The sequence below is a fragment of the Brienomyrus brachyistius genome, chromosome 9 (assembly GCF_023856365.1).
Source record: "Brienomyrus brachyistius isolate T26 chromosome 9, BBRACH_0.4, whole genome shotgun sequence".
Lineage (NCBI taxonomy): Eukaryota > Metazoa > Chordata > Actinopteri > Osteoglossiformes > Mormyridae > Brienomyrus > Brienomyrus brachyistius.
Window position 1 is genome coordinate 27,527,954 of NC_064541.1, and position 27,905 is coordinate 27,555,858.

The 27,905-nt window shown below is 46.7% G+C and overlaps 1 protein-coding gene, 1 long non-coding RNA gene and 1 other non-coding gene across 3 annotated transcripts; 2 read left to right on the forward strand and 1 right to left on the reverse strand.

Annotated features, from left to right (window-relative positions):
* Nucleotides 1-25,338, reverse strand: tgfbr2b (transforming growth factor beta receptor 2b). Its single transcript, XM_049025817.1, has 7 exons — nucleotides 25,074-25,338; nucleotides 16,604-16,739; nucleotides 15,779-15,972; nucleotides 8,547-9,322; nucleotides 5,625-5,766; nucleotides 1,458-1,585; nucleotides 1-1,036 (listed from the first exon to the last, which is right to left on the reverse strand). The coding sequence occupies exons 1-7, from the start codon at nucleotides 25,147-25,149 to the stop codon at nucleotides 857-859; spliced, it is 1,632 nt and encodes a 543-aa protein (XP_048881774.1). The 5' UTR covers nucleotides 25,150-25,338; the 3' UTR covers nucleotides 1-856.
* trnas-gcu (transfer RNA serine (anticodon GCU)) lies at nucleotides 13,799-13,880 on the forward strand. The gene has a single exon. It is a non-coding gene; the product is annotated as a tRNA-Ser (tRNA).
* LOC125749005 (uncharacterized) lies at nucleotides 25,232-27,905 on the forward strand. The gene is made up of 3 exons (XR_007399725.1): nucleotides 25,232-25,336; nucleotides 26,210-27,079; nucleotides 27,757-27,905. It is a non-coding gene; the product is annotated as an uncharacterized LOC125749005 (long non-coding RNA).

Sequence of the window (27,905 nt, forward strand, 5' to 3'; positions counted from 1 at the left end):
TTAAGTAAATACTGAAATGCTTTAATCAACACGTTAAACAATATTTTGCATACAAAACGGTAATAATCTTTGGAGAGGCTAGATCAGCTCCTTTCACTATAAATGCCACATATAGTCATGGGAATTTACAAAACACACATTTCCCATAGTTTCTGTCCTTTGGTTTAAAAATTCCCTGTTGCAAGCGGCTTCGATTGCATAGCATTCTGATTGTAGAAACGTAAAATGTCCTTTATTCCGTCTGGCGCTCACCGGCCGCCACATGCATAGGGTGATCTGTGTTTATTCGGCTCCTATCTCTTTGCGACCCACTTTCTGCTCTGTATAACAAAACTCTGGCCAGGCTCGGGTTGGATCAAGCAACCATAAAAGTTCCCCATTTACTGGTTACAAAAATATAGCATATAGAAAGTGGCCATACGAACATTAGTGTTACAAAAGCTGTGTACATCACTCTTATCTCATAATTCCTGAAGCAGGCTGAGGTCTGGCTTCAAGCCAAGCCTCCGTCTTGCGATACGCGAATATAATCACGAAGAGAACACATTGGCTGGCAAGTAAAGTTTTCAGACAAAGTGCAAACGTCATTAGTTATGAAAGCTTATGTTTCCATTGCAGCTATGGCGTTTCCCCTGAGGGAATGGATGTCACTTGGGTAACGGAGCCCCAAAAATATACATGATATATGTATCTTCCAGTTTTTTTTTGGCATTTTGTTCCTCAGAATCCCCTCAGCATGATGAGAACAAATGTCACCATTGTCCCCCCCTGGGGAACAGATGGGCGCTCTGGGAGGGGCGTCCGAGCAGGACTCGTTTTTGTGGCTGCGTCATGCACACGGCCCCCACCGGGGGGTCTACTTCCCGTCGCTCACGGAGCAGTCCTCCGGAATCTTCTCCTCGGAGCAGGAGCGCGTCGACAGCTTGTCTAGGTGCTCGGTTTCGCCGAATCTCTCGGCGACGCACTGTGCCGTCAGCCGGGCCTCAGGGTCGTGGTCCCAGCATTCTGTGATGGTGGAGCAAACCATCTGGATGCCCTGGAGGGGGGTAAAAAAAATAGGACATTGGGTCCATTAGTGCTCATGGGAGTTTTGCTTACATAAACATGTTCTGAGGGCAGAACGAAAAATGATTGGTTCAGAGTGATAACAAAGCAACTAAATGACGCAGGACCAAGCAATCAGATGTCTTGGTCCCACCTCCTCTACAATATGACTGGTTATCTCTCTGAACCAGTCATTTTTCATTCTGCCCTCAGAACATTTTTCTGGAAGTAAAACTCCCACAAGCTCCATTAGCAGCAGAGACAAGGGGTGGACCAGACTGACCGAAGAATTCTGTTGGGTCAGGTCTATACATCTGTGGCGTATGGCATCCATGGTTAGATCTTGAGTGTGTATGCGCGGGTTATGCCCATGGTTTGGTGCTTAGTGTAGGTTTTTGGGGTGTTTGTGGTACCTGATGGTTGACCCAGCTGTTGGGGATTTCCGGGCGCTCACGGTCCCGCAGGACGTTGTCCTTCATGCTCTCCACACAGGGATGCTCCCGGACTTTGGAGCCGAACGGTGGCTCGTAGTCCTTCACCTCTGCCAATCAAAAACCAGACACGCCCCATTAGCGACCATCGCCCAATCAGCAACATCCTTTCAAAATCAGAGGGGCGCGAGACATTGAAGGAGTGTACAGACACACAGCACCCAGATCAGCATGTTACAATACCTTGCTACCAGCCTGCAATAAATACGCAAAAACACAGTCCGTACAGGAACTACTTTAATATGTTCTACAGAGAGTCCCGGCCCTTTGCTTATAAAGGGGAAATGTCTGGAGAAATAGCTCAACAAAGCTTCCAAACAAACACGCTCATCAGACAGAGCTGCATGTAAAATATATCAAGCTCAGGCAGAACGGTGGAACACACAGCAAAGTCCCTAATTAGAATTCCATTTTTTGCATTATATGCGTTTTATATCAAAGGGGAAAAAACACATAATTCAGCCAAGTAACATAAAAACATGCAAAATGTCTGGGACAGAGTCCAGCGTGCAGATTGGATTTACAGAGACAGAACTCATCTGCTGTAAGGCTCCCGGCCCGTCTGTGAGCGTGTGCTCAGCAGACCGCGTTCGCAGGGGCGTCGAACACGGATGCACCCACGGCTCGTGTGGGAGCGGAATGGTTATCGGAGGGTTTCAGCGATCTGTGGCGACTGTATGTAACGAGAGCAAGATTTGGAGCGCGGCTGACAGACACTAAAATATACCAAGGGGATTTATGGCTTCGGATTCTGGTGGGATGGAAGCTGCCTCGTGTTCCTGTAGTGAGAATGCCGTGCGTCAGTGAAAATCTGTCCTGCCTGCTGGGCGGGACCCACAGGAAGTGGTGCGGCCCTTCAGCAAAGCTAGACAGGAAGCAGGGGCCATAACACCGACCCCACCGAGGAGAGGCTCTGCGAGCAGAGACTTCCTGTTTTTGACAACTGGATTTCCCCCGTTTATTTTTTTTTTCAAAATATACTCCGCCTCCAGATAGTATTCCGGCCGCACCGATATTTGCATTTTTAGAGACTGATGCTAACGCCGCTTTTCAGTTCGGCCAAACATCGATGCGATCAGGTGAGGCTCCCCTCTCGCTCTCAGAACTGCCCGTGAACGGAAACACTGCACGCCATGCTGGTAATGAAATCCTCACCATGGTGCTTCAGTGCACAGGGAAGTGAAATACACATGTGAATCCCATCCAGTGTTTGTAAGTCTGCTGGGGGGAGCGTATTACAAATTTCCAGGCTGTTATTGGGGGCTTAACGTACCATCCCTGAATGGAGGAACTGTACCATAACAATGAAAAGTACCTAATTTTTTATTTTAGTAAAAGTTACTTTTTTTGTGAATGAGGATGGAGTTTTTTGAGGGTGGAATCCAATAAGGTCCTGAAAACATCAACTGCATAACAAAAGGGCAACAGGGAGTTGGTGGACCTGCTTAGCCTTTTGTGAATGACTCTTAGGTTGGTTTCAAAGCCACGCAAATCCTGTCCTGAGGTTTCCCTCTGAGAACGAGGCAGAACGAGTTTTCCAGTAAGGACAGCAACGAGGGACAGTATATAATGATGGATGGGGTGACTGGGGTCCTGAACCAGGTGAAACTTCTGCAGCGAGCAGGAGAATGTTGGGTTAAACTCCTTCGTTTGTCCATCTGTGACACATATGAAAGGAATGACTATAGCTATCAAGACTTAGGTAACATGCAGATTCCAACCCACCCCTGATTGTAACTCTTCACAAAAGATGTCACTGACTCATAGAGAGCCCCCCTCCCCATCCCCAGTACATTCTTTTGATTTAAGGTAGTAAAAGTCATCAGCAGGGCTGGGCTCATACATAAACCGTCATTACAGCCCAGGCTAACAGGCATCCCAGCTGTGGCGCTGGCTGCTGCAGGTCCTCCTTCCTGAAGGGGGCGCAATGTGATAATCGGGTAGGCGAAGATGGAATGGCAGAGAGATTAACAAATGATTGAAAGGTACCTGCACATTTTAGACTATGTATCCTCCTGGCCGCATGCCAGCCTGTCTGGGTATAGAGTTTAGATCAGAGTTTCCCAATCCACCCCCCCCCCCCCCCCCCCGCACCCCCCAGCCCCTTACAACAAGCCCGGACATGAAGGAAACGTTAAGTGCAGCCTCCAGAGGGCACAGGATCTGGCTGGCCTTAGTGAGGCAGAGTGACGAGTAAATGGAGAGGGATGGAGGGGCTGTGTGGTGGTGGGGGGGGGGGGGGGGTAAACCAAACACAGGCAATTTCATTACTTATATTCTGAGTGGCTGTTTGTACCCCTCCAACATCTGGGAATTAAAATCACTCATTCATTCTACTGTGAATTTACCCTGGCGGAAATATCAAATAATAAAAAAACAACTAAAGGCAGCTACTGTGGCTGCCGGCTTGGCTCAGGTATTTCATAGCTTGTGACAGCGTCCTTTTACCGTTTCCTAGCTTACGATGGTGCCCGTTTTACCGTCTCCTAGCTTACGATGGTGCCCGTTTTACCGTCTCCTAGCTTACGATGGTGCCCGTTTTACCGTCTCCTAGCTTACGATGGTGCCCGTTTTACCGTCTCCTAGCTTACGATGGTGCCCGTTTTACCGTCTCCTAGCTTACGATGGTGTCCGTTTTACCGTTTCCTAGCTTACGATGGTGCCCGTTTTACCGTCTCCTAGCTTACGATGGTGCCTGTTTTACCGTCTCCTAGCTTACGATGGTGTCCGTTTTACCGTCTCCTAGCTTACGATGGTGTCCGTTTTACCGTCTCCTAGCTTACGATGGTGCCCGTTTTACCGTCTCCTAGCTTACGATGGTGCCCGTTTTACCGTCTCCTAGCTTACGATGGTGCCCGTTTTACCGTCTCCTAGCTTACGATGGTGCCCGTTTTACCGTCTCCTAGCTTACGATGGTGTCCGTTTTACCGTTTCCTAGCTTGTGATGGTGCCCGTTTTACCGCTTCCTAGCTTACGATGGTGCCCGTTTTACCGTCTCCTAGCTTACGATGGTGTCCGTTTTACCGTTTCCTAGCTTGCGATGGTGCCCGTTTTACCGTTTCTTAGCTTACGATGGTGCCCTTTTTACCGCTTCCTAGCTTACGATGGTGCCCGTTTTACCGTTTCCTAGCTTGTGATGGTGCCCGTTTTACCGTTTCCTAGCTTACGATGGTGCCCTTTAACCGTTTAGTTTGATACATTTGTAATGAGCTGCAGAATGCCCACAACATGAAGGCTGCAGGGTGGGTGGGTTGGAAAGAGTAGACTAGACTAAACTAAAATTGTCGCTCAGCTGTTTTCCTCCATGCAGCGCTTCTCCTCACGATGGGCTTCATTCCAGCCTCACTCGTCTATTTGTCTGTCTGCCAGAAATTCATAGTGGTTTTCCTGAGGTTCGTTGCTGTGCTGCTGCTGTGGACCCTGCCAAGACTGACCCTAGTCTGCTTTGTGAGTGTGTGTGTGTGTGTACAAGTCTCTAGCGGGGGGGGGGGGGGGGGGGGGGGCTAAACCTGAGCTCTTGGTGTCTGAGAAACTTGGTGTTTAATACAGTCACCGCTGTCACTCATGCATGAGACGTCTGTTCACAAGATAGCAATGCAAAGAACGGTCTGACGACTGAAAGCTGAAACATCTTCTTAAATAGTAAAGACAACTATAAGGTGTTACATAATTTTCTCCCATTTTGTAAGCTTTCATTGGCTCTGAAACCAAAACTTTGACCCCAAGAACTCTACTTTTCACCCGGGATCTTGGAAGGAGCGCTCAGTTCTCCTGATTCAAGCCTCCTGCTCCATATATGTTTGTGCAGACCATATGGGAACATCTCTGTGGGCTGCTCCACCACAAATTCTGATGGATCTGAAAGCCCTGTGGCCATCGAGGGACATACCTGAGTGGGGCAGTGCATGCTGGGAGAGAGAAACGGAAACCGCAGTCCCGAATTCTCCTTTTTCACTCATAGTACACAGCCCACTGGACAGTGAAACACCAAGTGATGGTGCATGAGGCTTCTCACTAACCCAGCAAACTCACATCAACGTGAAACTTTCTGCTCCCCCCAGCAGGCAGATGACGGAGCGGGCGACTCACCGCCAATAGCGTTACATCTGGAGGTGATTTCCCACAGCACCAGGGCCATGGAGTAGACGTCGGTCTGCTTGAAGGACTCCGTGTTCTCCAGGTTTATTCTGGACTCGAGGACCTCTGGAGCCATGTATCTGGCAGTGCCCACCTGTCCAAGAACAACAATGACGCCACTGAAAACAATGACTGTGCTAAGGAACACTTTGGTCCTCTGCATTGACACTGCTGGGATGTGGCCATAGAGTTTTACAGTCCACCCCCCCACATACATGTGCACAGACACACAAATATAATAGTCCAGATCATTACCTGCCAATGCACCTGACCAAACATTCTCAGTTTCAGATGATTTTCATGCTTAATCAGCTGTTATGAACTACCGACTGCTAGCTAAAGACAAACATGTGTAGAACAGGCAGCATAATATTACATTAATCACATCTTACACACACACACATGCACACCTGTACTTACATATTTGTGGGGACTCTCCATCGTTTTCTATGAGGAAAACTCTAACTCCAAAAATGACAACCTTAACACTAACCTTAACCCTAACCCTAACCCTAACCCCTAACCCTAACCCTAATCTTAGCTATAAGTAACCAAACAAAATACAAGCCGATTGGCATTTTGAGTCTTTTTCATTGGAATCATAATTTTTTTTAATTGAGACAATGACAGACCCAAAAAATGTTTCCCACAACATCAAAATAACAGGTTTTTATCACATTGTATTTTTATGTAATATATACATAACAGCCCCCCCCACACACGCACACACACACACACACACACACACACAGATGCTAAAGTGTGAAAGGTCTACTTTGGACTGTTCCACACATACCCTGCATCCTCTGACATTTGTAAGAAATGGAAAGAACGTTCTGGCAGAAACAGGAGAGAGACACCAAACAAACGTTACAAACCGTTTTTTCCCCCCCAAAAATATCCCTTCGCAAACAGTTGTCTGGGCCTAATGGCTGTTATGATTCGCTTGGCCTTGAGGGCAAACAGGAAAAAACAAAGTACATCACTTGAACGACTGAGCAGACTGAGAGAGTAACTAATTCATTTTATAAACAAGCCCTTTGTAATCTGTTGGATGCCTTCACTTCGTACAAAATACAAAGATGAATGGATATATATTACCGTCTGAGCTAGCTATGTGCTTCATTCATGAGTTTGTGTGTGTGTGTGTGTGTGTGTGTGCGAATGTGTGTGTCTGGTATGGATGTTAGTGCGCGTCAGCTGCCAGCCTCGTTTAAAGTGGTTAAGAAAATAAACCCCACAAATGTATGTGACACCAATCAGCTTTAATGAGACCGCGGCACAAAGCCCTGCAGGGGCCAAGAGGTCCCTCTGAACAGAGTAGGGGGGCTGCAGGGGGTGTCCTGCATGCAGCCCACGGGGACGGCCTGCGCCTTCAGCCCCTCCCCCACTACACCCCTAACCCACCCAGCGCACTACATACTACAGGGATTAGCCGGTTCCCTATCCAATGACACGGGCCAGATTTAACGGGCAGTAACGCCTAATTCCACTGGTATTACGGCCTGATTAATGGGCAGGGGAGGAGAATTTCATGCTGAAGCTGTTTTTCCAGACACTCTCCCACTTTCTTTGGCAAACCATTCTGTGAATGTGTCTCGTAACACCTACACGTAATCTGCAAAGATCCAAAAAGTAAAAGCTATTATTATAATTAATAATAATTATTGTTACAAAAAAAACAAAACTCAAAGAATTCCCTAGCAGATTAGGGATGTTATTATGCACTTTTTAATTTGCGTTTCTGTGACAAATTTTTGTATATACTCCATATTTGCTCATTTCATTTAGTTCCCTGGGGGAAGGGGGGGTACCCAGGGAGTGGACATAATAAGAGGTGGATATTTCAAGTCCAGAAAGTACAAATCCAGTCCAAGATTTTGTTTCCACCAACCAGTTGAATATAAAGAGTCACAGTGACAGAGCGTTCAAGTAGATGGCTGAAACAAAATCTTGGACTGGATTTTTACTTTCTGGACCACTGGTGGCATCAGCCCCGATCAGGACTGGCTCTACCTTTTTAGGGCCCTAGGCAAAGCTTTCCTTGGGAGCCCCCCCCAGCAAGAAAAGTGATGATCATTTCACTTACTCCGCCATGTAAGTAATATGGGGACCCTGGGTAACAGCCTATTCTGCCAATAGCTACAGTCAGCCCGGCTCACAACTGACTCATCTCCGGTTTGGAGGGGGGGGGTGCATTGTCCCGGGTGTTTGCTTGTTAACGAGCAAATTGACTCAGTGCCACAGCAATGGAGGAGATTTCCATGTCTTTAATTAGGGAGATCAGGGGGAACAAATTAGATCCATCTTGACAATGTGAAAACCCTCTACTGCTTGATCTTGACACATATTACGTTCTTATGGGATACGTCTTATTTAGCGTTAAAAAGAAGAGTTACTGTTATCACTCTTGTTAAATAACGTACGTGGTATTGTACTGTAATCATTAGCTTCATTAAGATTTGCTGTATTTTCAGCAAATGAAAAATGAACGATCCTTTATGTCAGGAGCAGTCTGCAATATTACTGCCCATCTGGGGGGTTGCTGCACAGTAATTTTAATGCTCTTTTCGGCTCGTTCCCCCGCCACACCCCCACCCCATAATACGTGAAGTTCGTTTAAGTTGACATCCAGGACGAGAACTTGTGGGTATATTTCAGCCGTGTTACGGACACAGCTAGTTTAATCACCGAGCAGAACCCAACAGAGAACCCTTAGGTAAAAGAAGGGAGAAGATATAAAAAGACATTTTTTTTAAAGAAAATGCAATATTAGATAAGATTTAGTGGTGTTTAATTGGATGCAAATAAGGCAAGAAGAAAGTCACAGAGAAGCTGTTGCTTGCCATGTATAGTTTGAATAGAAAACCTTACCTGTCCGCTGTTGGCAAGGTCGTCCACAGACAGCGAATTGTCCAAACGTAGAGCAAGGCCAAAGTCACAGAGGCAGCAGGTGAGGTTCTTCTTGACCAGGATGTTGGAGCTCTTTAGGTCCCGGTGGACGATAGGGACCTTGGGGCGCCCGCAGGGGGTGTGGTCGCTGTGCAGGTGGGCCACAGCCCGGGCCAGGGACTCCCCCAGAAGCCACAGGTCCTGCCAGGTGATGATGTGACGTGTGAGGTACTCCTGCAGGTTACCCCGGGGGTGGTAGGCCGTGATGAGCCAGTACTGTTTCTGCGCCTTGCGGGTCTCGGCTGTCAGGAAGTGCAGGATGTTCTCGTGCTTCAGGTTCATGTCGGAGAAGATGTCCTTCTCGTTCTTCCAGGATGCGTACTCCTCTTCTGGGAAGATCTTGACTGCCACCGTCTCGAACTGCTCTGACGGACTCTGCTTGAGCTTGGCCTTGTAGACCTCGGCGAACCGGCCTTTGCCCACCTGGACGTCCAGCTCGATGGGCAGTGGCTCCATGTTGTGGTTCAGGTTGTTGGCGTGGGTGGAGCTGCTGTCGGAGCGGTCGTCGGGCATGATGGGGCCGGTGTCGCTGTGGTCCAGCTGATCTTTAGGTCTCAGCTTCTTGCTTTGGAGCTGCCGTCGGCGATACACCCTGTACATGTAGAAGATGGTGATGACCAGCACCGCTAGGACAAGCAGAGGCAGCAGGCTGATGAGGATGACCCAGTCCACCTGGACTTCCACAGGGGGTTTTTGATCTTAGGTAAAAAAAAAAATAATAAAAATAACAAAAAAAACACACACAAAAACACAAATTACAGGTAGGCACTTGTAGGTTCCATTGTATTGTGATCAGAATAAGACAAATGAAGACGACATGTATGAATCAAACAAGTACACGCAAACTGTATAATTATGATAATCATTTACCAAGACCTTCTGGCTATATGACACACAAAAACCACAAAGAGCCACAACTGTTTCCACTGGACAGAACAAATGTGGATTAAGGGCTTTATTTTTGTTCAAAGAACAGAGAAGAATGCTAAGAACTTGGGTGTCAGCTTGGTGCAGATGTCCAGGGGCAGTCTGAGGGGGACCAAGCAGCTGGATCCAGTGAAAGGGCTGAGCTGGACGAGTGCCTGAGAGCATCTGAAGGAACCTACTCTTTGAAACGTGACAACTGGTGATTTAGGAGCACATGAGGAATGCTGATAGAGTGATGTTGGACACCAGGCACGGTCTGTCATATCACTAGTACTACGCAGAAGGCTCGAGGGAGATGTGCTGCATTGCTACCAAGAAATAGCAACCAATCCATTTTGGTGCTGGACCTGAAAATTCGGTAACACTTTACCCAAAGCAGTCATCACAATGCATTATAGACACCTTCATAATCCATAATTATGCATTCATAAAGTGTTATGAACATGGCTTTATAAAAAGGCATAGCACATTATAGTCATGTTTATTATGCATTATTAATGCTCGATGAAGCTCTCATCTATAATGCACTATAGATACCTTTGTAATACATTACAGAGCATCCTTAATTCTTATACTCTAACCATTATAATGCATTATGAAGGTATCTGTAGTATATCGTGAGAGCATCATAAAGCATTCATAATGCACAATCAACATGACTATAATGTGTCGTTCCTTTCTATAAATAGCTACAGCCGTGTTTACAATACTTCAGGAATGCATAATTATGCATTATGAAGGTATGTATAATGCATTATGACGGCTGCTTTGAGTAAAGTGTTACCGAAAATTCTAATATTATGTGTCAGAGGAAAATGAATCAATCTGAAGTGAACACCAGTCTGAATTCCTGCGAAACCTCATGTGACTTGCTGGCCTTCCTCTGTATTATGTATAAGTTTATTGCTAATTTTGCCTGACAAGCTAGCATGTGACACGTGGCACAGACATAAAATATAGTGATATTACAGGTGTGACTATGCAGCTGACTCGGCTGGCTGAGCCATACAGGCACCGCCTGATAGCTAAGATGTCCGTCTCGGGGACTGAAAGGCATGGAGGTGTAGAGCTGAATGACAGGGGCGTAGGACCCTGATCCCCAAGGCCCTCCTGGGAAGGGTTTCCTTTGTCTGCATGCATCTGTGAGCAGCTTAGGAATAGCCTGCCTCAGCCTGCTTTCCGTTTATCCACTACCACAGATATGAATCAGCTTCGGGGTTCCTGAGAGAGGCTTCAGGAACAGGAAGAAAATTCCTCAACAAGCTCAGACTCTTACTGGTGGGCCGCCGTACCAATTAAACCACCGAGCAACCAAACAAAGAGTAAAACTCCACAGCTACCGCAAAGTTATTGGCTGCTCTTTGACGTAGTTGTAGATTATATTATTTATCCCTGTGAATCACTGGGTGATGTAGCCGAAGGTGTTTGTGCCAGACAGGGTGAGTCACTACTCACAGACACAGCAAAATTCTGCCATTGAGAGAAGCTGCTTAGCCCCTAAATTACAGATGATCATTAAAGTCACAGCTGTTCTCTTTCACCTCCCAGCCACTAGAGGGAGGCGCTCTCTCTTAACTCAAGAATCCGTAGGACCTTGACACAACTTACCCACCCATGAGACAAAATCCTTACCAATGCAAACCCTCCACCCCACAATGGACATGCCCATTAGCAGATCTGAATGTTTTAGGGCAGTGACCCCATGGATGGGGTTCAGTTCTTCACACGGCGCGCGCGTGCACACACACACACACACACACACACACACACACACACACACACACACACACACACACACACACACACACACACACACACACACACATTGTAGAGATGTTTGGTCCCCCCCCCACACACACACATACACAGGGTAAATAAAACACAAACAGGCAGATACAGAAAAGCACGGAATAACAGAATATCAAATCTACAATAAGGGAATGAAGAAACTAACAGGGACGGGTAACAGTACTACCAAGTTATTTTTATATAGATAAAATAAACAATGCTAATTGTAGACTGGTGTAAAGCTAATGGGGCAGCCCAGACCATCTGAGGATCTCAGCCTTTTCTGGAGCAGGCCTGACACCAGACAGGGAAAATCCTATTTGTTTTTTTTCCCAACAGTAACGACTAAAAAAGCAAGACCCCAAAATGCCAAGATATTCCAGTACAGACTGTTCTCACATGTCGGTGAGATTAGTCTGCCCAGCAATTGTCTGCTTTCCTGAGGACAGTTTCCAACACACCATAATGCATCATGTGTAAATAGAGGTTAAGACATCTGTGTGCTTTTCTCCTTCTGCAATGTGTTATTGGTTAAAAGGGCTGGGATACCCAACTCAGACATGATATCACTATAAATGGCCAATGGACACCCTCCCCCAGATCCCAGCCCCAGGTCTTAAACAAAGGCTGTATGATTAAAACCAAACTGGGGGGGATACACACAGTCTGTACGCGCCGGTCCTGGGTGGCACACAAGCCACAGTGTCTGGACTTTTCTAGTAGTTTTTTGGGGCCAAAGCCAATCGTCACAAACCACCCATCCATCTTTGCCTCACCTAGACCATCTGCCTTAGGGACAGAAGACATGATTGGATTATTTCCTGTCCAGATCCCAAAGAGTCAGCCTTGCCAACATCTCCACAAATATGACATTACCACTCCTGACGTCAACTGGGAAGTTGGGGCGACTAGGGACCAGGAGGGGGCACCCTAACTGCCGTTTGTAGGAACTCCCATTGTTTACTACATGCCCTGAATATCATTGTCTTAAAAGAACATCCCCATACTAATAATAGCCGGTGTAAACCCCTAGTTTGGCACTCCTGTGGAATGCACTGTGTTTACCCGAAGGTGCCTGAAATTTCCTGTTGTTTTATATAGAACAATCCTGCATCTACTGGCAGAACTCATACAAATGTTAGAGCATAAAGGCATAGAGTGTTAGTGCTCTCTTAAAGTTTTCAGTCTGGGGTGTCCTGGAAAAAGGTAGTGAGTCACTGCAGGTAACAAATGGCTGCTTCTCTCCCCCCCCCAAGAGGTTCAGATTCCACCGGATGTGGAATCGCTTAAGATGTGCAGCTGGCAAGAGTAAATACCAGCCTTTTTTCCCCTGTCATGCTCTTCTTTTGCAAATAGCCCGAGGTCAGCACATCAAGCTAACAGCAGGCCAATGCTTCTGTACCAAATTAGCCCGGTATCAGTCTAATTTACCATGCTTTGCTCCAATTAAGTATGTTTAGAGAATTCAAAGTGAGGCAGACTGTCTGTTCAAGCCTCCTTGATAAGTTCGTCTGGAATTCAAACTCTGACGGCGAGAGGCGCCAAACGGTGCCAAGGTGAGCTTTTGATCTCCAGATGCAGACGGAACCTTCTGTCAGAAGAGCTGGCTGGATATGAGGGCGGCAGATGTGGGGAGTGACAGGCGGTGTGGGCAGCAGGAACGTCACAAGGTGGAGGTTCCCTTCCCTCCCCCCACAGAGAGAAGCAGAAGACCATTTAAAATGAACAAAAATTAGCCCAGAATGGTAGAACAGAATGGTAGTCTTCTGAAAGCCTTCCTGCAGACTCCCGCAGTAGGACAGAACCCTTGCAAAGCCAGCTCAATGGCAGCAAAATCAGCACGCCGGGACGATCCTGTTCGCATTTCCTCTGAATAGATTTATCACACCTCTCTGTTAAGGCCATTGAAAAACACGCAGGTCATGCGGCAGAGCCGAAAAAGAAAAATCCCACAATGCATCACGTCAAAGCCACCCCAGTCGGCCAAGAAAGTCAGACATTTGTTTTGGTTGCAGACATCTTTACAAAGCTCACCCCTCATATATCTTGACATCAACAGTGGTTGTAGGAGCAGCAAATCACTGACAGGGCGGTATGCCCGCTTGCGGTGTTGGTGCCACACTAACGGTATTGTGACTTCATAGGTGTTTCTAGAAGTGCTAGCGGGGAGTGGGGGTAGCAGCATGAGGCATTTCTACAGTACGTCCAGTGGCAAACACTCTGTAAACAAACACGGACTTCCTGGAACCCAGAGAACGTACCGCTCTAGCAGAAGGAGTATTCACCCGCATACTGTTCCCAGCTCAAAAACAGGTCTTTCTGCTCAATAGTTCATTGCCAAGAATGAACCACTTTTGTTATTTATTTGTTACAAGGTTCAATTCAAATAAAACTAAAATTTCGTTCTGCAAAATCCGCATGGATTTCCTCATGGATGGCTGAAACACACAACCGCATGTGACGAGGTGGCCGAGTGGTTAAGGCGATGGACTGCTAATCCATTGTGCTCTGCACGCGTGGGTTCGAATCCCATCCTCGTCGTGAATGATTTTCCTAACAAAAACGAAACTGGATATCAATCAGTGAAACACTGTCTCATTTCAACAATCGATCACAGCTTCACTGGCAATGGCTACAACAAAAGGTTGTATCGCGGCCCACTCTGGCAGGAAGAACACCTTCAGGAGCGTAAACATTTCACTTCAGGTCAAGCCCCAATGTCTCAAGGGAGCTTCCATCGGTGGTCTTCTTCTTCTTCAGCTTCAGGCTTCATCTAGGTCATGGAACTTCCATGAGGTCTGTGGTTTCTTCAACAACAGGCAGCTGTTCATGTTCTGATGCAGCATTCCGGAACTTTGACACCTCCCACCACCCTGCTCGAATGCTTTTTGCCAGACAAAATGAGCTTGAGTTTGAAATGGATAAGGCTTTGACTCTCCCTTCCATGGAATAATGTTCCAGACCTGGTGAGGGTCAGACAGATGTGTGACCTGGGGGATCCTGCCATGCCATCTCGGGGGGGGGGGGGGGGTTTCCTAGTGTTCTCAGCAGATTCAGCTCACCCATAACTGATTTTGTCAGCACTATAAATGCTGGGTGTGTTTCATGGGTCTTTGTGCCAGTGAACCTGTCCAGATGACCATGCCCTTCCTATTTCCTGTCAGCTAAAAATTAAGCCTCCTTAACGAGGTGACCGTACGAATTCTGCTACAGCAGTTCAGGCTGGCCTGGATACCTGTGAGCCTGTCCCACATTACAAATCCCCCAGTAACCCCCCCCCCCCAAACATACCAGGGCAAGTGGAGGGGGTGCTGATGTATGTGAGTTCTGGCTGAAATTATGTGCAAGCGATCCCTGCCAGTTTCTGCCGCTCCACTTCAAATTAAACACAGACAGGAAACCACACGTCTGCATCGCTACAGCACTTTTCCGAACCAGGCCGGACCTGTCTGGCCTGCCGCCCCCCGCAGAAGAGAAGACCCCAGTAGACAGGGATGATGCTCCACCCCCTCATCTGCGAGCCTGGTGTGGCGATCATCTCAGCGTGCTTCGCTGTCAGGCATGCATTCATGCTCCTGTGGAACGTGCTCCTTCTCCTGGAGAATGCACATGCAATTCCAGCTGCCACCCCATCACTTCTGCTGTGAAGCTATAACATTTTCTCTGCCATAGTCATCGAAATCACATGCATATTGCCAGTACCGCATTGGACTAACTGTTTGCCTTTACAATGAGCAAAATGCCATGACAACCACTGCATATCCTTAGCAACATGCAGCAAAAACAAAGATTAGTCCTGGCTTGTGTAGTGGGAAGGATTTGGTGTAGAAACACACATGCGCGCACACACACACACAAGAGCAGAATGCCCTCATACAGGCACAGGAACTGCAGAATTCCACAACAACTGGAAAGATGCCCTTCCTGAACTTAAGCATACAAACCCATTTCCTTTGGTGATTTTTGGCTCCAAGAGTGAAGTGTAGAGTTGTAAAGTGATGTATTTACGTCATGCTGAATTTTATACTGCAAGATAAAGTCTCTCACTATTTGTTGAAACTACTTGTTAAAAGATGAGTTACATTTAAAACTCCAGGGACAATTGCATATTGAATAAAAGACTAAATAATGTATTGGCAGGATGAGAGCATATTTTTTTCAAAAGAAGGAACGAACCCAAATTTGAACCCAAAAAAATGAACAAATTATAACCAGCATTGTAACCAACTTCCTGTTTAGGAGTTCACAGGATATGATGTCATTGTTGCTATAAGAAATTCTCATTGGTTTGAATGTTCTGGTTCTACATCGTTGATTCTTTCTCATTGCTCTGGTCCTGCCTCACCAAACTATGTTCAGTGCCGAGTGCTCTGCATCGTATCTTGGAGCAGTACCAGACCAGACCAATGGACGGGGACGACAGACCAGAGGTTACTCACGGGTGTGAAAGATGAGAATGTCATTGCACTCCTCTTCTTTGGAGCAGGAGCAGATGTGGATGCTGCTGCCTTGGGAGACCGTCTCCTTCATCACACATTTGGTGTTGTTGTAGTCGGTCAGGAACAGACCGTACAGCTTCTTGGACGGGTCGTGGCAAAGTGTTTCCACTGTATTATTGTCCTCCTTCTTTCTCCTGGGAAGGTGGACGAGGAAACAGACCCGATTGGTCAGTCACAAAGCTGGGAGTTTCAGTCAAACTCAGCAGAAAGCCATGCCTGGTATTTCACTGCATTACACAAGTAAGCTGCAAACCTGCACATTTTTCACAACTGCATTCAATGTGCGTGGTTATGAGGACAGCCCCATCCTCTCCTTTATTATACAACAGAGGAGGCTTTGTGATGATGTGGTGAGGTGGCATGGTGGTTGGCACTGAGAGTTTACCGTGGTTGTATGTGTGTGTGGAGTTAGCATGCCCTGCCTGTATCATTGTATGGCTTCCCCTTGGGTACTCCAGTTCCGTACCACAGTGCAAAAACCATGCTAAGGTTAATTGGGATTACCAAAATGCCCATAGATGTGCATGAGTGTGTCTTGTGGTGGGCTGGTGCCATATCCTGGGCTGTCCCCTGTCTTATGCCCGTAGCCTCTGAGACACGCTCCCAACCCCCATGTGACACATACAGGTACAGAAATGAAACAAATGGGTGGATGATATGGCTGAAGCATCACTATGACGGCATAGTGGTAGGAGAAGGCTGCTCCCCTCTGGTCTGGGATCAGCTGAGAGTCCAGCTAGTGGCAACCTCGGTGACAGGACTCACCAGATGCTGACGCAGACCTCCTCCTCGAGCGCACAGATGGATGAGATGTTGCAGTTGGTCAGGCAGTCGCTCTTGCCGTCACAGTTTGAGGGCTTCAAGTCGCAGAACCTGCAGAGGTTGTTCATCCTGATGAGGTCTGTGGAAAAACAGGAAGGTGTCAGCAGCAGCTGTGGAGGACACAGTCTAACCCACTTGAGAGTCTTTGGTGTCCCTGTTTTAAATTAGTATAAATTGTATATTCTCAGGGGGCGGCATGGCGGTGCAGTGGTTAGCACTGTTGCCTCACACCTCTGGGACCCGGGTACGAGTCTCCGCCTGGGTCACGTGTGTGTGGAGTTTGCATGTTCTCCCCATGTCGTCGTGGGGTTTCCTCCGGGTACTCCGGTTTCCCCCCACAGTCCAAAAACATGCTGAGGCTAATTGGAGTTGCTAAATGTCCCGTAGGAGTGCGTGCGAGAGTGAATGGTGTGTGAGTGTGCCCTGTGATGGGCTGGCCCCCCATCCTGGGTTGTTCCCTGCCTCGTGCCCATTGCTTCCGGTATAGGCTCCGGACCCCCCGCGACCCAGTAGGATAAGCAGTTTGGAAAATGGATGGATGGATGTATATTCTCATTAATTTCCAGTAATCAGACCCCCCCCCGCCCCGTCATAAATTTCTAGAGACGCTCCCTCTGCGTCATGAAACACATGAAACAGTGATTCCAGTTCAGGCAATAATGGCTAAGCTCTAAAACCCACAACCCCATCGCACCAAATAAATTAAATGTTACTCTACAAACGGTGACTTTCTCTTACAGCACTTGTCTGGCTTCCCCCCCACAGTAAGAATTTATCGGGCAGATTCTCAGCTGGCCTCCGACTTCACACCTGTTTCTCAAAGCCACTCGCGTCTGCTGCCATTTGCCGGTGACTTAATGTCATTCATCCGTCTCCCCAATTACTCCGGACCAGCCGTGCCTGCAGAGTCTTCAGCACGTTTGCACACTCATGTTTGCACACTCACATTTGCACACTCACATTTGCATGCCCGCTCACTCTTGCATGCATTTTGCTCTTCAGGGGAACTTCCCAATGAACCGTAATGCCGTTCACGACAGATGCGAGAGAGACATTTTCAAAAGGCACCTCATGGACCCCACATTAAGTGTGTGAAGCACCTCTTTACAAAAAAACCCCACAGGGGTTTAGAAACTTAACTATCCATCCATCCATCCATCCATTTTCCAAACTATCAAAATCCAATTCTCAAAATAAATATAAAGATAAAATGTCCCCATTTGTAAGCCCTTTATCAAAATCTGCACAAATGGAACACAAATTCACATATAGTTACTACTATGTCACTACTATGAGGTGGACGGCCATTTTTGATGGGACTTTGGGCCAAGTTCATCTGAGAGGCTACAGCTGGGCCAGAGAAGCGCTTCTACATGTCGACACCATTAAGTGATAGATGGCTGGGCCACACTGGGCAGCTTGGTGGCTACTAAGTGACCAGAACTTTGGAGTACATTTTATTCAAGTCAGAGGGGATGTGTCGTAGAGTCCTACCACCATGCTAGCACAAAGAATGTGTCGCAGTCTCTTACAGGTATGTATGCTATCACATCGCTAATCACACTTCAGCTGCATAGAGGACACACAGCAGGTCCTTCTTAATATAGTACTGGGTTCTGCAAGCAGAAATATCTCATGACTTTTGTGGTTTAATTATCTAACTTTGCTGCAAATGGAGAAAAAAAAACATCACTGATAACTGTTTGTATTTAACTTTCCTCAAGGAGCACATAAAGGCAGCATCGTTTCACTTCTTTGTGTTTGACACGTTGGTAATTTCCACCGCGGTTTTCAACCCTGTGCTGCATTTCAGATATGCATGCGCGTGTCAGCTCTTGTTTGTGCGTGTGCCGCTACGCACATGCTGTGGGGGTGTCTGGAGACTGTATCAGCCCGGACCTCTGCTGCATGTACCCGTCGCGATAAGCCCCAGTGCTGCATGACGAGAGCAGGCTCTGCATCACGGATGACCAGAACCTTTTCTCTGTTTATCTCTTTCTCTCACACACACACACACACACACATGCACAGACACACAGGTTTGTAATTATATGTGTGTGGGGACTCTCCATTCATTTTTATGGGGAAAACTCTAATCCCAACAGGATGACCTTGACCCCCACCCAGCCCTACCCCTGACCATAAGTAACCAAAGAAAATACGGGAATTGTGGCATTTTATTTTTTGATCGGAGTCACAGATTTTTATTAAACTGTTTTTCCCCTTGTGGGGACCGAAAAAATGGTTCTCACATCGTCAAAATAACAGGTGTTTATCAATTGGTCCCCACAAAGTAATATATACCTGGACCCCCCACACAGCGCCAGTGTTTACCGCCATTCGCACCACGCACTGGTGTAGGGCCCCTGTGGTTTAGGGCCCCCACAAAGAGTCAGTACACTGGTGGGCCCCCGGCCCTGCACACACTCCAGCTTAAAGGCTGTCTGGACGCCCAGCTGCTGTCCTCTCCCTGTTTAATTTGAATCCCTTTGTTTAATTCCCTTCAGCCAAGTCCCCTTCCATTCAGAGTGTTAACTGGTGTCCAGTACACTGCCGCATCTGCCAAAGTGGACATGGCCAGAGAGAAGAGCAGAACTGGAAAATAACATCTGAGTGTAACTGGAGTAAATATTTACCCTAAATGGGTGAGAGCAGCAGGGTTGGCTGGATGGAAACGAAGGGAGTTTTTTTTACTCATTTCTGTCCGCTTTTCCTTTGCCTGCTCCAGCGCTCGCGTTTGAGGGCTCAGGGGCCTATAGGGACTCTCTCTGGGCAGCTGCGGGTTTAACAGCCTCAAGAGCAGATGCATAGTCTTGCTTGTGGATGACAGATTTTCCAGGTCTGCAGAGATTTTGCTCCGGTAGAAAAAAAAAAGATGGTCTCCAACACAAACTCTTCTTCTAGGCATTTACCAAAACACGTCAGTGTTTTCGGGTATCAGGAGACTGGACTCTATAGCTCCATGCAGCCCAGAAGGACAGGTCTGTGATTTAGCTATGGATGGTTGAGGACCAGCTATGGTCAAGTGATCTTGCTAATATCGAAAGTGAATTGAACAGGGCTGCTCAGTGGCACGAGTCACCTTAAATCAGCAAATTTCCTTAGCAATGCTGGCGGGTATCAAAAACTTTCCAATATGGAGTCAGATGATGAATATTCTTCAGACGAAGCCCAGTGACTCCAGAATGACCTGGACAGCAGAGCTCTCGGCAGATTTCAGTGGTGGTTTTTAACCAGAGTTTGTTTCCATTTTTCAATTGTGCCGCTAACTGGTTTGTTCAACACACAGTTTGGAATTCATTCTGATTTTGTGTGATGTGTCTCAGGAGCTCCCGGCTGCTTGCCAGCACTGTAACTTTGAAACTGCAATGAAAACTGCGGTAAAACGGCAGCCGCGGAAAGAAACGTCTCAGTAACGACTTCAGCAGAAGCCAGGAAGGCCGAAGGGAAACGGAACCTCAGAATGTTAGCGGGCGCTCGGCACCATGGCAGGCAGCAGGCCTACACCTACGCTCTCCAGTCCCTTAGATCAGGAAGCACCTTTCTGATCGGCCCTCTCAGCCCAGTTCAGGTTATGTGGATGCATAATACAGCCCCCTCTTATCAGATGATTTCTAGCTCGCCGTCGCACTTCTGTCAGGATATCTCAGTCACAAAGATGCCGTTCGTCTTGTGTGTGCGTGAGACAGAGGCTTACACACTGACAGAGCGGCTTGCTGGTAAACAAAAGCATTTCGCCTGTTTTGTTTCTAACCTGCTGCAGATCTTTCAGTCAAGGCTCCTTTTGAAAACCACAGCCTCGCAGCGAGAGAGGACACAAAGGCTTTGCATACCAGAACAGAGGAAGCATTATACTGAGTTATATTTTCCATTCTATATTATCTTCACTTTCTGTACCCCGAACCTACTTTTCTTTAGCCTGAGCCTGCTGCATGTTCTTCATAAGCATCCTTCATAAGCTCACATCCAGGGTAGGTTGCAGTGAACCAGGAGCTGCGTCTATTCATCTCACACAGAAAGCAGAAGCCTGAGGATGCAATCGAACCTGTGAACACGTGACAGATCACAAGCAAAAAACACTGCAGAGATCACACCCGGTTCTTCTCCTTGTTTGCTTTTACTGAGGTGGGGGGCCGGGGGGTGGTGGGGGGGGGGGGGGTGGTGGTGGTGGGTGGTACTGAAGCTCCTTTGAGCTCTGGCGAGGCATGCGATAGGGGATCGCTTCTGCCGCGATGAGCCGACTGATATGGGCTGGCAAAATATGGCTACTTCGGGTATCAGGAGACTGGACTCTATAGCTCCATGCAACACTGTGGAGGGTCAGCATAACTGGGGGTCCGCATTTCAGCAATGCTGTACCCTAACCCTAAGAAAAATGTACAGTTCTGTTACCATAAACCATAAAGGGTGTGCGTCTAATTCTGCCATGACGTCCTCGTTTGCATCTGTGGATGGAAGTTCAGTCAGCTCGCTCTGTAGCCCCGTGGTTGTTGGTTCAAGTCCCAGTTATTTTACAGGATTCCAAAAAAAAAGCCACTCTAAGGCTGTAGTAAGTGGCCACAGCGTAGAGTAAGTTACAATAGTTGGGTTACCCTCTGCATTCTGGGGGCCTGCCTGTGGCCAGATAAGAGGAGCAGGAGTGGACATATCGACCTGTTGCTCCAAGAAGAAGGTCAGATTATAAAGTTATTTATATCAGCGACAATTATCGGAGTCTTTAGATTATAGGGAAATGTTAGAGTCATATTGTAGTTGGAGCCAGCACTTCCCTTGATGGCGAAGAAAAGTTTGGATCGGGAACAGCATCGATAGCTCCATTGAAAAGTATTTCTGGATTCTAACATATAGAGTTAGGCATTTCCACCTTCAAAAAAAAAAAACAAAAAGCTTCAGAGAGCAGTTACAAATATTACGAGAGGAATAAAAGCCTTTGAAACTACGAGAACAATGGTGCCTTCAAAATAACTCTGGTTATTTTTGAGTATAATTACTATGTTGAAGGGCTAGCATGTCAGGCGTGAAAACAGAACTCGCATGTCTGAGAGGAAAGAGGAAAAAAAGAATACACACACACACACACACACACACACACACAAATTCAGCATGTAGAGAGTCTGTGGGGGAGGTTTGTTTTTTCCTTAACCGGTGGAGGAAAATGTAGTTGGTGGAGCAGGTGAGCCTGAGTGACAGCGGTACCCTCAGCCACATGCCACGTGTGCGGCGCATTACGAGCAGGGTGCAGGAAACACAGGCCGCGTACGCATCTACACACGTGTCGTTCCTCCCTGCCCTCACATAACCCTCACGCTGAGCTGCTGCACCCCCAGCTCTATCACGCCGTCTCAGTTCTGACCTCTTATCACGTCTAGACAGCACGGGTCTCGCCATCGGGGTGCACGAGCCCGATTATTCGCAGGGGACGACAGGTGGCAGTTAAGGAATCCAGAACAGGCCGACTGGAGACATGCACGAGTGGCGCCCTGCTGGCCGTCGCCGGGGAAAACGGAAATGGCAGGCTGGCACACGGAGGTGCTGCACGTGGGGCTGCGCTGCAGTCAGGTGCAGCGGCAGTGGGGGAGGCAAGGAGGGCGGCCTAATTGGGGCTCAACTGCCTGTAATTGTGGGGGGGGGGGAGGTACTGAGAAGCTGGTGCAGGTGTTCATCCCTAGCCAAAGGTATGGCTATAAAAATACACTTATGAGCTTAAAATAAACGTATGAGCTTAGAGGAACAGACTTACTGTAATGATAAACTTAAACCCAGTAACCATGGTAACCACATCAAATTTTGTGCAAAGAATCCACCAAAAACCCAACCAAAAAATTGGTAAGAGCATAATATTTATAACGGCATATGTGAGGAAAAAGCACACAGAAAAGTTTAGAAACTTGAAGCTGCAGTGCCAGCCTCATATTTCCACTTTGGATGTAATGATTAGCTTGAAAATTGCGCCGTCACACTGCTTCTTAAACCGTCCAATGAGGTGGCTGCTCACACACCAGTGTCACCAACCCCACAAGCCAACACCTGCAGTCCAATCACGGTGGCCCGTCAACAACATGTGACTTCCAGTTCGCATCGCAGTGCTGCAGACAGAATTCCTTTGCAGCATGGCAGGGATGGACTTTACGTTTGGTGTCGTCTGTGTTTGTTAACATCAAAATGTGTTTATTATAAATAGTTGGGGTACACCATTCGAAAAAAAAATGCACCTAAACAAACTAAATAAGCAACTTAATTTGATAAGTAAGTTTCAAGCCATGTGCTGGAGGCAGGCTTTGCAACCTGGCCAGAGAGGCCTAGGAGCCCCACGAAGCACAGTGGCTTGGCGACAGCTGTTTGGCACAATGTCTCCGTTTCCTAGGTTACGGCGGAGAAGATGGGTCCCTCTGGCAAATTCCAAGCCAGTGACCATGTGCCAGGTGCTCAGTGGGATCCAAGCACACAGATATGCTAAAAGCATGTGATACATAAACGTATAGCAGCAGACGTATTTGCCAGACATGCTGGAAAAGGCATTAAACACGCGGCATGTTTTTTTTTTTTTTTTTTTTTTTTACAAAGAGCGCAAATCCAGCACGCGGGCGAACCCACCTCGCCGCCCCCATCGCGTCATTCACGACACGCCCACAAGGACAGAAAGATGGTGCCGGGACAGAACCTGGCTGTTTTCAGTTCTAAGAGGACCTGGCCAACCCAGATCACTGCTCAGCCATGGTAACGTCTGTCTCACATGACAGGTCATAGGGGACAAAGTCACGCCGTACCATAAATCACCATCGAGAGCTCAAGGCAAGATACCTGGACTCAACCATGAATGAGTAACATTTTTTTTTGCAAGATGGATCGATCACACTTGGTGGTGATACATCTATGTGTGTTTAATGTTATCATCTTCTAGCAGACAGCCTGCTGCATTATTGTACCAGTGAGATGGGTTCAGGCTAGAGACACTGTAACCCTATTAGATGAGAACACAAACTAAATGCCAGCAAAAAGCCAACCAGCCAAGCTGTGCATTTCCAACCTTCTTTCCTGAAGTCAGGACAGTGCTGCCCCTACAGTGCTTGCTATTAATTGCTACTTATGATGCTTATTTTCTAAATTTAAATAGTAAGTGCAATTCATTGTTTAAACTCTCAGCTGGACTAGATACACACAGCTGTTTCAGTTGTGGTTTAGTAGACAGTTAAATGAACAGTATATTCTCCTCAGCCCACTTGCCAGAGGGCCCATCGAGGGAGTTTATAGCTTAATTTGTATTATTAGTCACGTGAACAACCCCACTGAAGAGGAAATAGAGTACACTGCAACGTTTTCAGATAGAAAGGGGGCAATCGTCCTGGCAGATAATATTCGATATTCTATACATGACACTCTTAAAGTTGACTAAAAGACAAAATTGCGTGCGTTTACTCACTATTTGCGGGATGCAAGCGTACCAGAGCAAGAAACAATATTAAAAAATGTTATTTACACAAATATACCAAGGATCCTTACAACTAGGAACGTGATAAAAGATAAATTACAGTCGCATTTGTACCGTCCAGGTGTGTCTTAATGCGATAGCCTTATTTATGACAGATACAATTAAGACAGCAAATTGGCCAAGATAATTCTATGAATCTCTGTTATGATTGCTTTTTTAATTACGGCTGCTGTTCTGATACCATACAGTATAACAAGTTACTTTCTATATTTATATTGTTGCTGACAATAATCACCACTACACCAATAATAAGTGTGATGCAGATGCTCCTGGGGTTTTAATACAAAAACAAATAAACAAACTGCCGTACTGCGAATCGTGATACAAACGAAAGTTAATCCGTTACAAGGTCAATACATGTGCGCCGCCCGGTTATTGGTATTTACTGCTACGGTGACAAGGACAGAATAAAAGTTAAGCCGAACTCGTAGTAAAATAACCGGAAGAAAACAGTGCCGCTGGTGTATTTCGTGTCCTTCTCCGGGGGGGTCGCTGAAAAAGAAACAAAACGCCGCATTTTCTGCTTAAGGAAGAGTCTTAAGTGCGGAGTTTGCGAAGGAGCCTCGGCGCATACCTGCGCTCGGACGGGGGGACCTGCCCTGTCGTGTTGGGTTACCGGCGCCCAGGTATCCGGTAACCAAAACTATGCATCAGCCTTAAACTTTTAAGCACTTTTAAAGGGCTGAAACCACCTGCTGCGCGCATTTAACTCTTACTCACAGCAGCCTCCACCACATACTACAGCCGAAACGCAACCTGAAACACTTTGTAAGTCGCACCATTAGTAATAATACTGATAATAATAATAATAATAATACGTATTATTATTGTTATTGGTATTATTATTATTATTATTATTATTATTATGAACACACTAGGTAGAACGACCGCACGTTTAAGAAAGTATTGGAGAAGCGGACTCACGGTGCATGGCGAGGTGGACGGGGAACTGCGCTATGGCCAAGACGAAGACGGAAAAACAGACCCTCCAGACATCCATTTCAGCGGCGGCTACTCAGGCTCCTGGTGTTCATTAAATAGCCGATGAGCTGCTGAGGGCTGGACGAAGATCCCCGGTTTGAAGAGGAGGGGTGGGGTGCAGCGGGGCGGGGTGGGCAGGCGCCCCGTTTTAAGTTTTTGTAGCGCCAAGGAGAGATGTGTGCAGTGAAGGCTGCTATGTCAGCGAAGTGAGTACTTCGGGGATCTAAGCTTCGGCTTGTGACTCAGACACTGTGTTCACTTCCTCTCTCTCTCTCTCTCTCTCTCTCTCTCTCTCGCTCCCTCCCTCTCTCTCTCTCTCTCTCTCTCTCTCTCTCTCTCTCTCCACCCTTCTGTGTATGTGTTCCTCTGTGTCTCAACTTCACCGTTTCTTGCTGTCTGTGCATCTCTCTCTCTCCCTGTCTCCATCTCTCACCCTATATCTGTCTCACTCCCTCTTTCTCCCTGTCTGTCTCTCTCAGTCAAAGCAACGTGGTAATTACATACCTCCCAGTTCAAATATAGAAAACACCGCTCCAAATGACATGTTTCGGCAGACTGTACGATGCTTAAAACGAAGCAAGCAAGCAGAAATGCATGAAGAAATGGCACCAGCCTACACCTTAGGCCTCAGTGCTCTTTCTGTGGGTGTTCTTTTTTATTTTTGTCTTTCATGTATTTCTTAAATGGAAGACATTTTGCTCCACAGCAAACAGCAACATACATCCCATGTAACATGAGAAGTGTGGGGAGAAAACTTCCCCGTACAGTCGAGACCTACTTTGGTCGTGTGTGAATGTTATTTTTTTTTTTTGGGTGAGGGGCGATGAGCAGCTGACTCCCCAATTCTTGCCATTTTCCACCTATGTTTTAACACGCTGCCAGGGAGTGACTCAAACCTCATTCCACTGAGAGAGAGAGAGAGAGAGAGAGAGAGGGAGGGAGAGAGGGAGAGGTAGGGAGGGAAAGAGAGAGTGTTAGTGTGCATCTGGCCAAAACCTGCACATAGATGGCAAATACACAGCATCTCCCTGAGTGCCTAAGAGACAGCATGCGTTAAGCCCCTTCTTGTCTAAATACAGATGCGTCTGCGGCCTCCAGGACCTGCCTCTCCTTCTGAGCCGAGGCAGGAAGCCCAGCGGATTCCAGCCCAAGTGCGTCCGACCCATGAAAACAGCAGCCTGCCAACGGGCGGCAGAACCAGCAGGCTAACTGAAGAGGTCACAGCATTTAGTGTCACATTTTCCCCAGTTTCACAGTGAGGAGACACTTCGATGGGCAGTGCAGGGCTGCGGCTGGACGGAGAGAATTCGCTTCTACCAAAAAAAACAAAAAAAACTTCACTGTGGTCTCCTACCTTTATGCGGATAATCGTCCAGATTTACAGAGAAGGAATGTGACGTGCAGCCTCTTACAGAACATCTGATACTACCTCTTAAACACGCTTTAAACACCCTGCCCCTTTCTTACTCATCTTGGAAAAGTTGTGTTTTTTCATCAAGGTCAATTACTTACTGGCGATTAGTGTTGAAAGTAAATACCGTGCTGTAATACCAGTGTACTTTCTCAGGATGTGACTAGGAATTTCGCATGCTGTTAAATATGTTTAATACAACATCACAATCAGGGCAGTGCTGAGAAACAAAGATGTGTTACGTGTTTCTGGGAAGCCAGATGGAAGTGAGAGAGTGTAAAAAAAAATCAGCTGCTTCCAATAAACTCATTTTTTTCTTTCTTATGGACAGTTTTTCATCCGTGATGTCTGCACTCAAGGGGCTTGATCTTACAACATTAGAGCTTCTGCAAAGTGTCTTTTTTTCCCAGAATGCAGCATGGAATGCACTGTACTTCCTGTTCCAAGCCACAACACCGAGGTTCTGTCTGAAAAGGGGGAGATTGAGGGTCCGCGGAAGATGATGATGTCACCAGCGAAGACGGCAGGCTGCTGCTAGGTGACTGGTGTAAATCCTACAGTGGTAAACCTGTTGTACCTTTGAGAATGTGTCAGCTGCATCGATACTATCTTCTGACAATAAATATTCTGCGTACTTTCAGCATTGGCACTTAAGAATTCAGTATAACTATTCCGATAGTCAATAGACACGACGATGAACTATTTTTGTTAAAACGTTTAATTAAAAAAAAAAGATTCAAAAGCATCGCAAATGGATCATAATTTCTAACTTATTATTATTATGAATTTAGATAGATAGATAGATAGATAGATAGATAGATAGATAGATAGATAGATAGATAGATAGATAGATAGATAGAAACTTTATTAATCCCTCGGGTAGATTCCTCTGGGAAATTCGGTTTCCAAGAGCACAGCACCGACAGAAGTTACAAAAAAAAACAACAACGTGAGCAAATGTTATATATATACATATATAGATACAAAGAAAAATAAAATACAAAAGGGATAAATAGAATAAATAGGAATAAGAGAATACAAGGGAATTGCACATTTCCAGTATTGAACCAAAAACCAAAAGTATTGCACATTTCCAGTATTGAACCAAAAACCAAAGGTATTGCACAAGAGTATTGCACAGTGAAGTGAAGAGGCACTACAGCTTAGTTGTCCCCCTTCCTTTGTCCACCTGTTTCCCCTCCCTCTCCCCTCCAGAGAGGAGTTAGAATTTGAGAAGAATACTTTAGATCTGAAGTACACAGAGGTGGAGACCTGTTTGGAACCACAGCAAGTCCTTTACCCTGAAGTTCAGAATGACCACATGCCTTTTGGTCCCCTGCCAGAATCTGTAGCAAACAGGAAAG

Bases quoted from the DNA above. Each gene is read 5' to 3' on its own strand.
- tgfbr2b (XM_049025817.1), bottom strand. From the start codon at position 25,149: ATGGATGTCTGGAGGGTCTGTTTTTCCGTCTTCGTCTTGGCCATAGCG. The intron at 15,973-16,603 runs GTGAGTCCTGTC...CCACCTTCCCAG, and splicing joins GAGGTCTGCGTCAGCATCTG to GAGAAAGAAGGAGGACAATA. The intron at 5,767-8,546 runs GTAAGGTTTTCT...GTTCTTGGACAG, and splicing joins ACCTTGCCAACAGCGGACAG to GTGGGCACTGCCAGATACAT.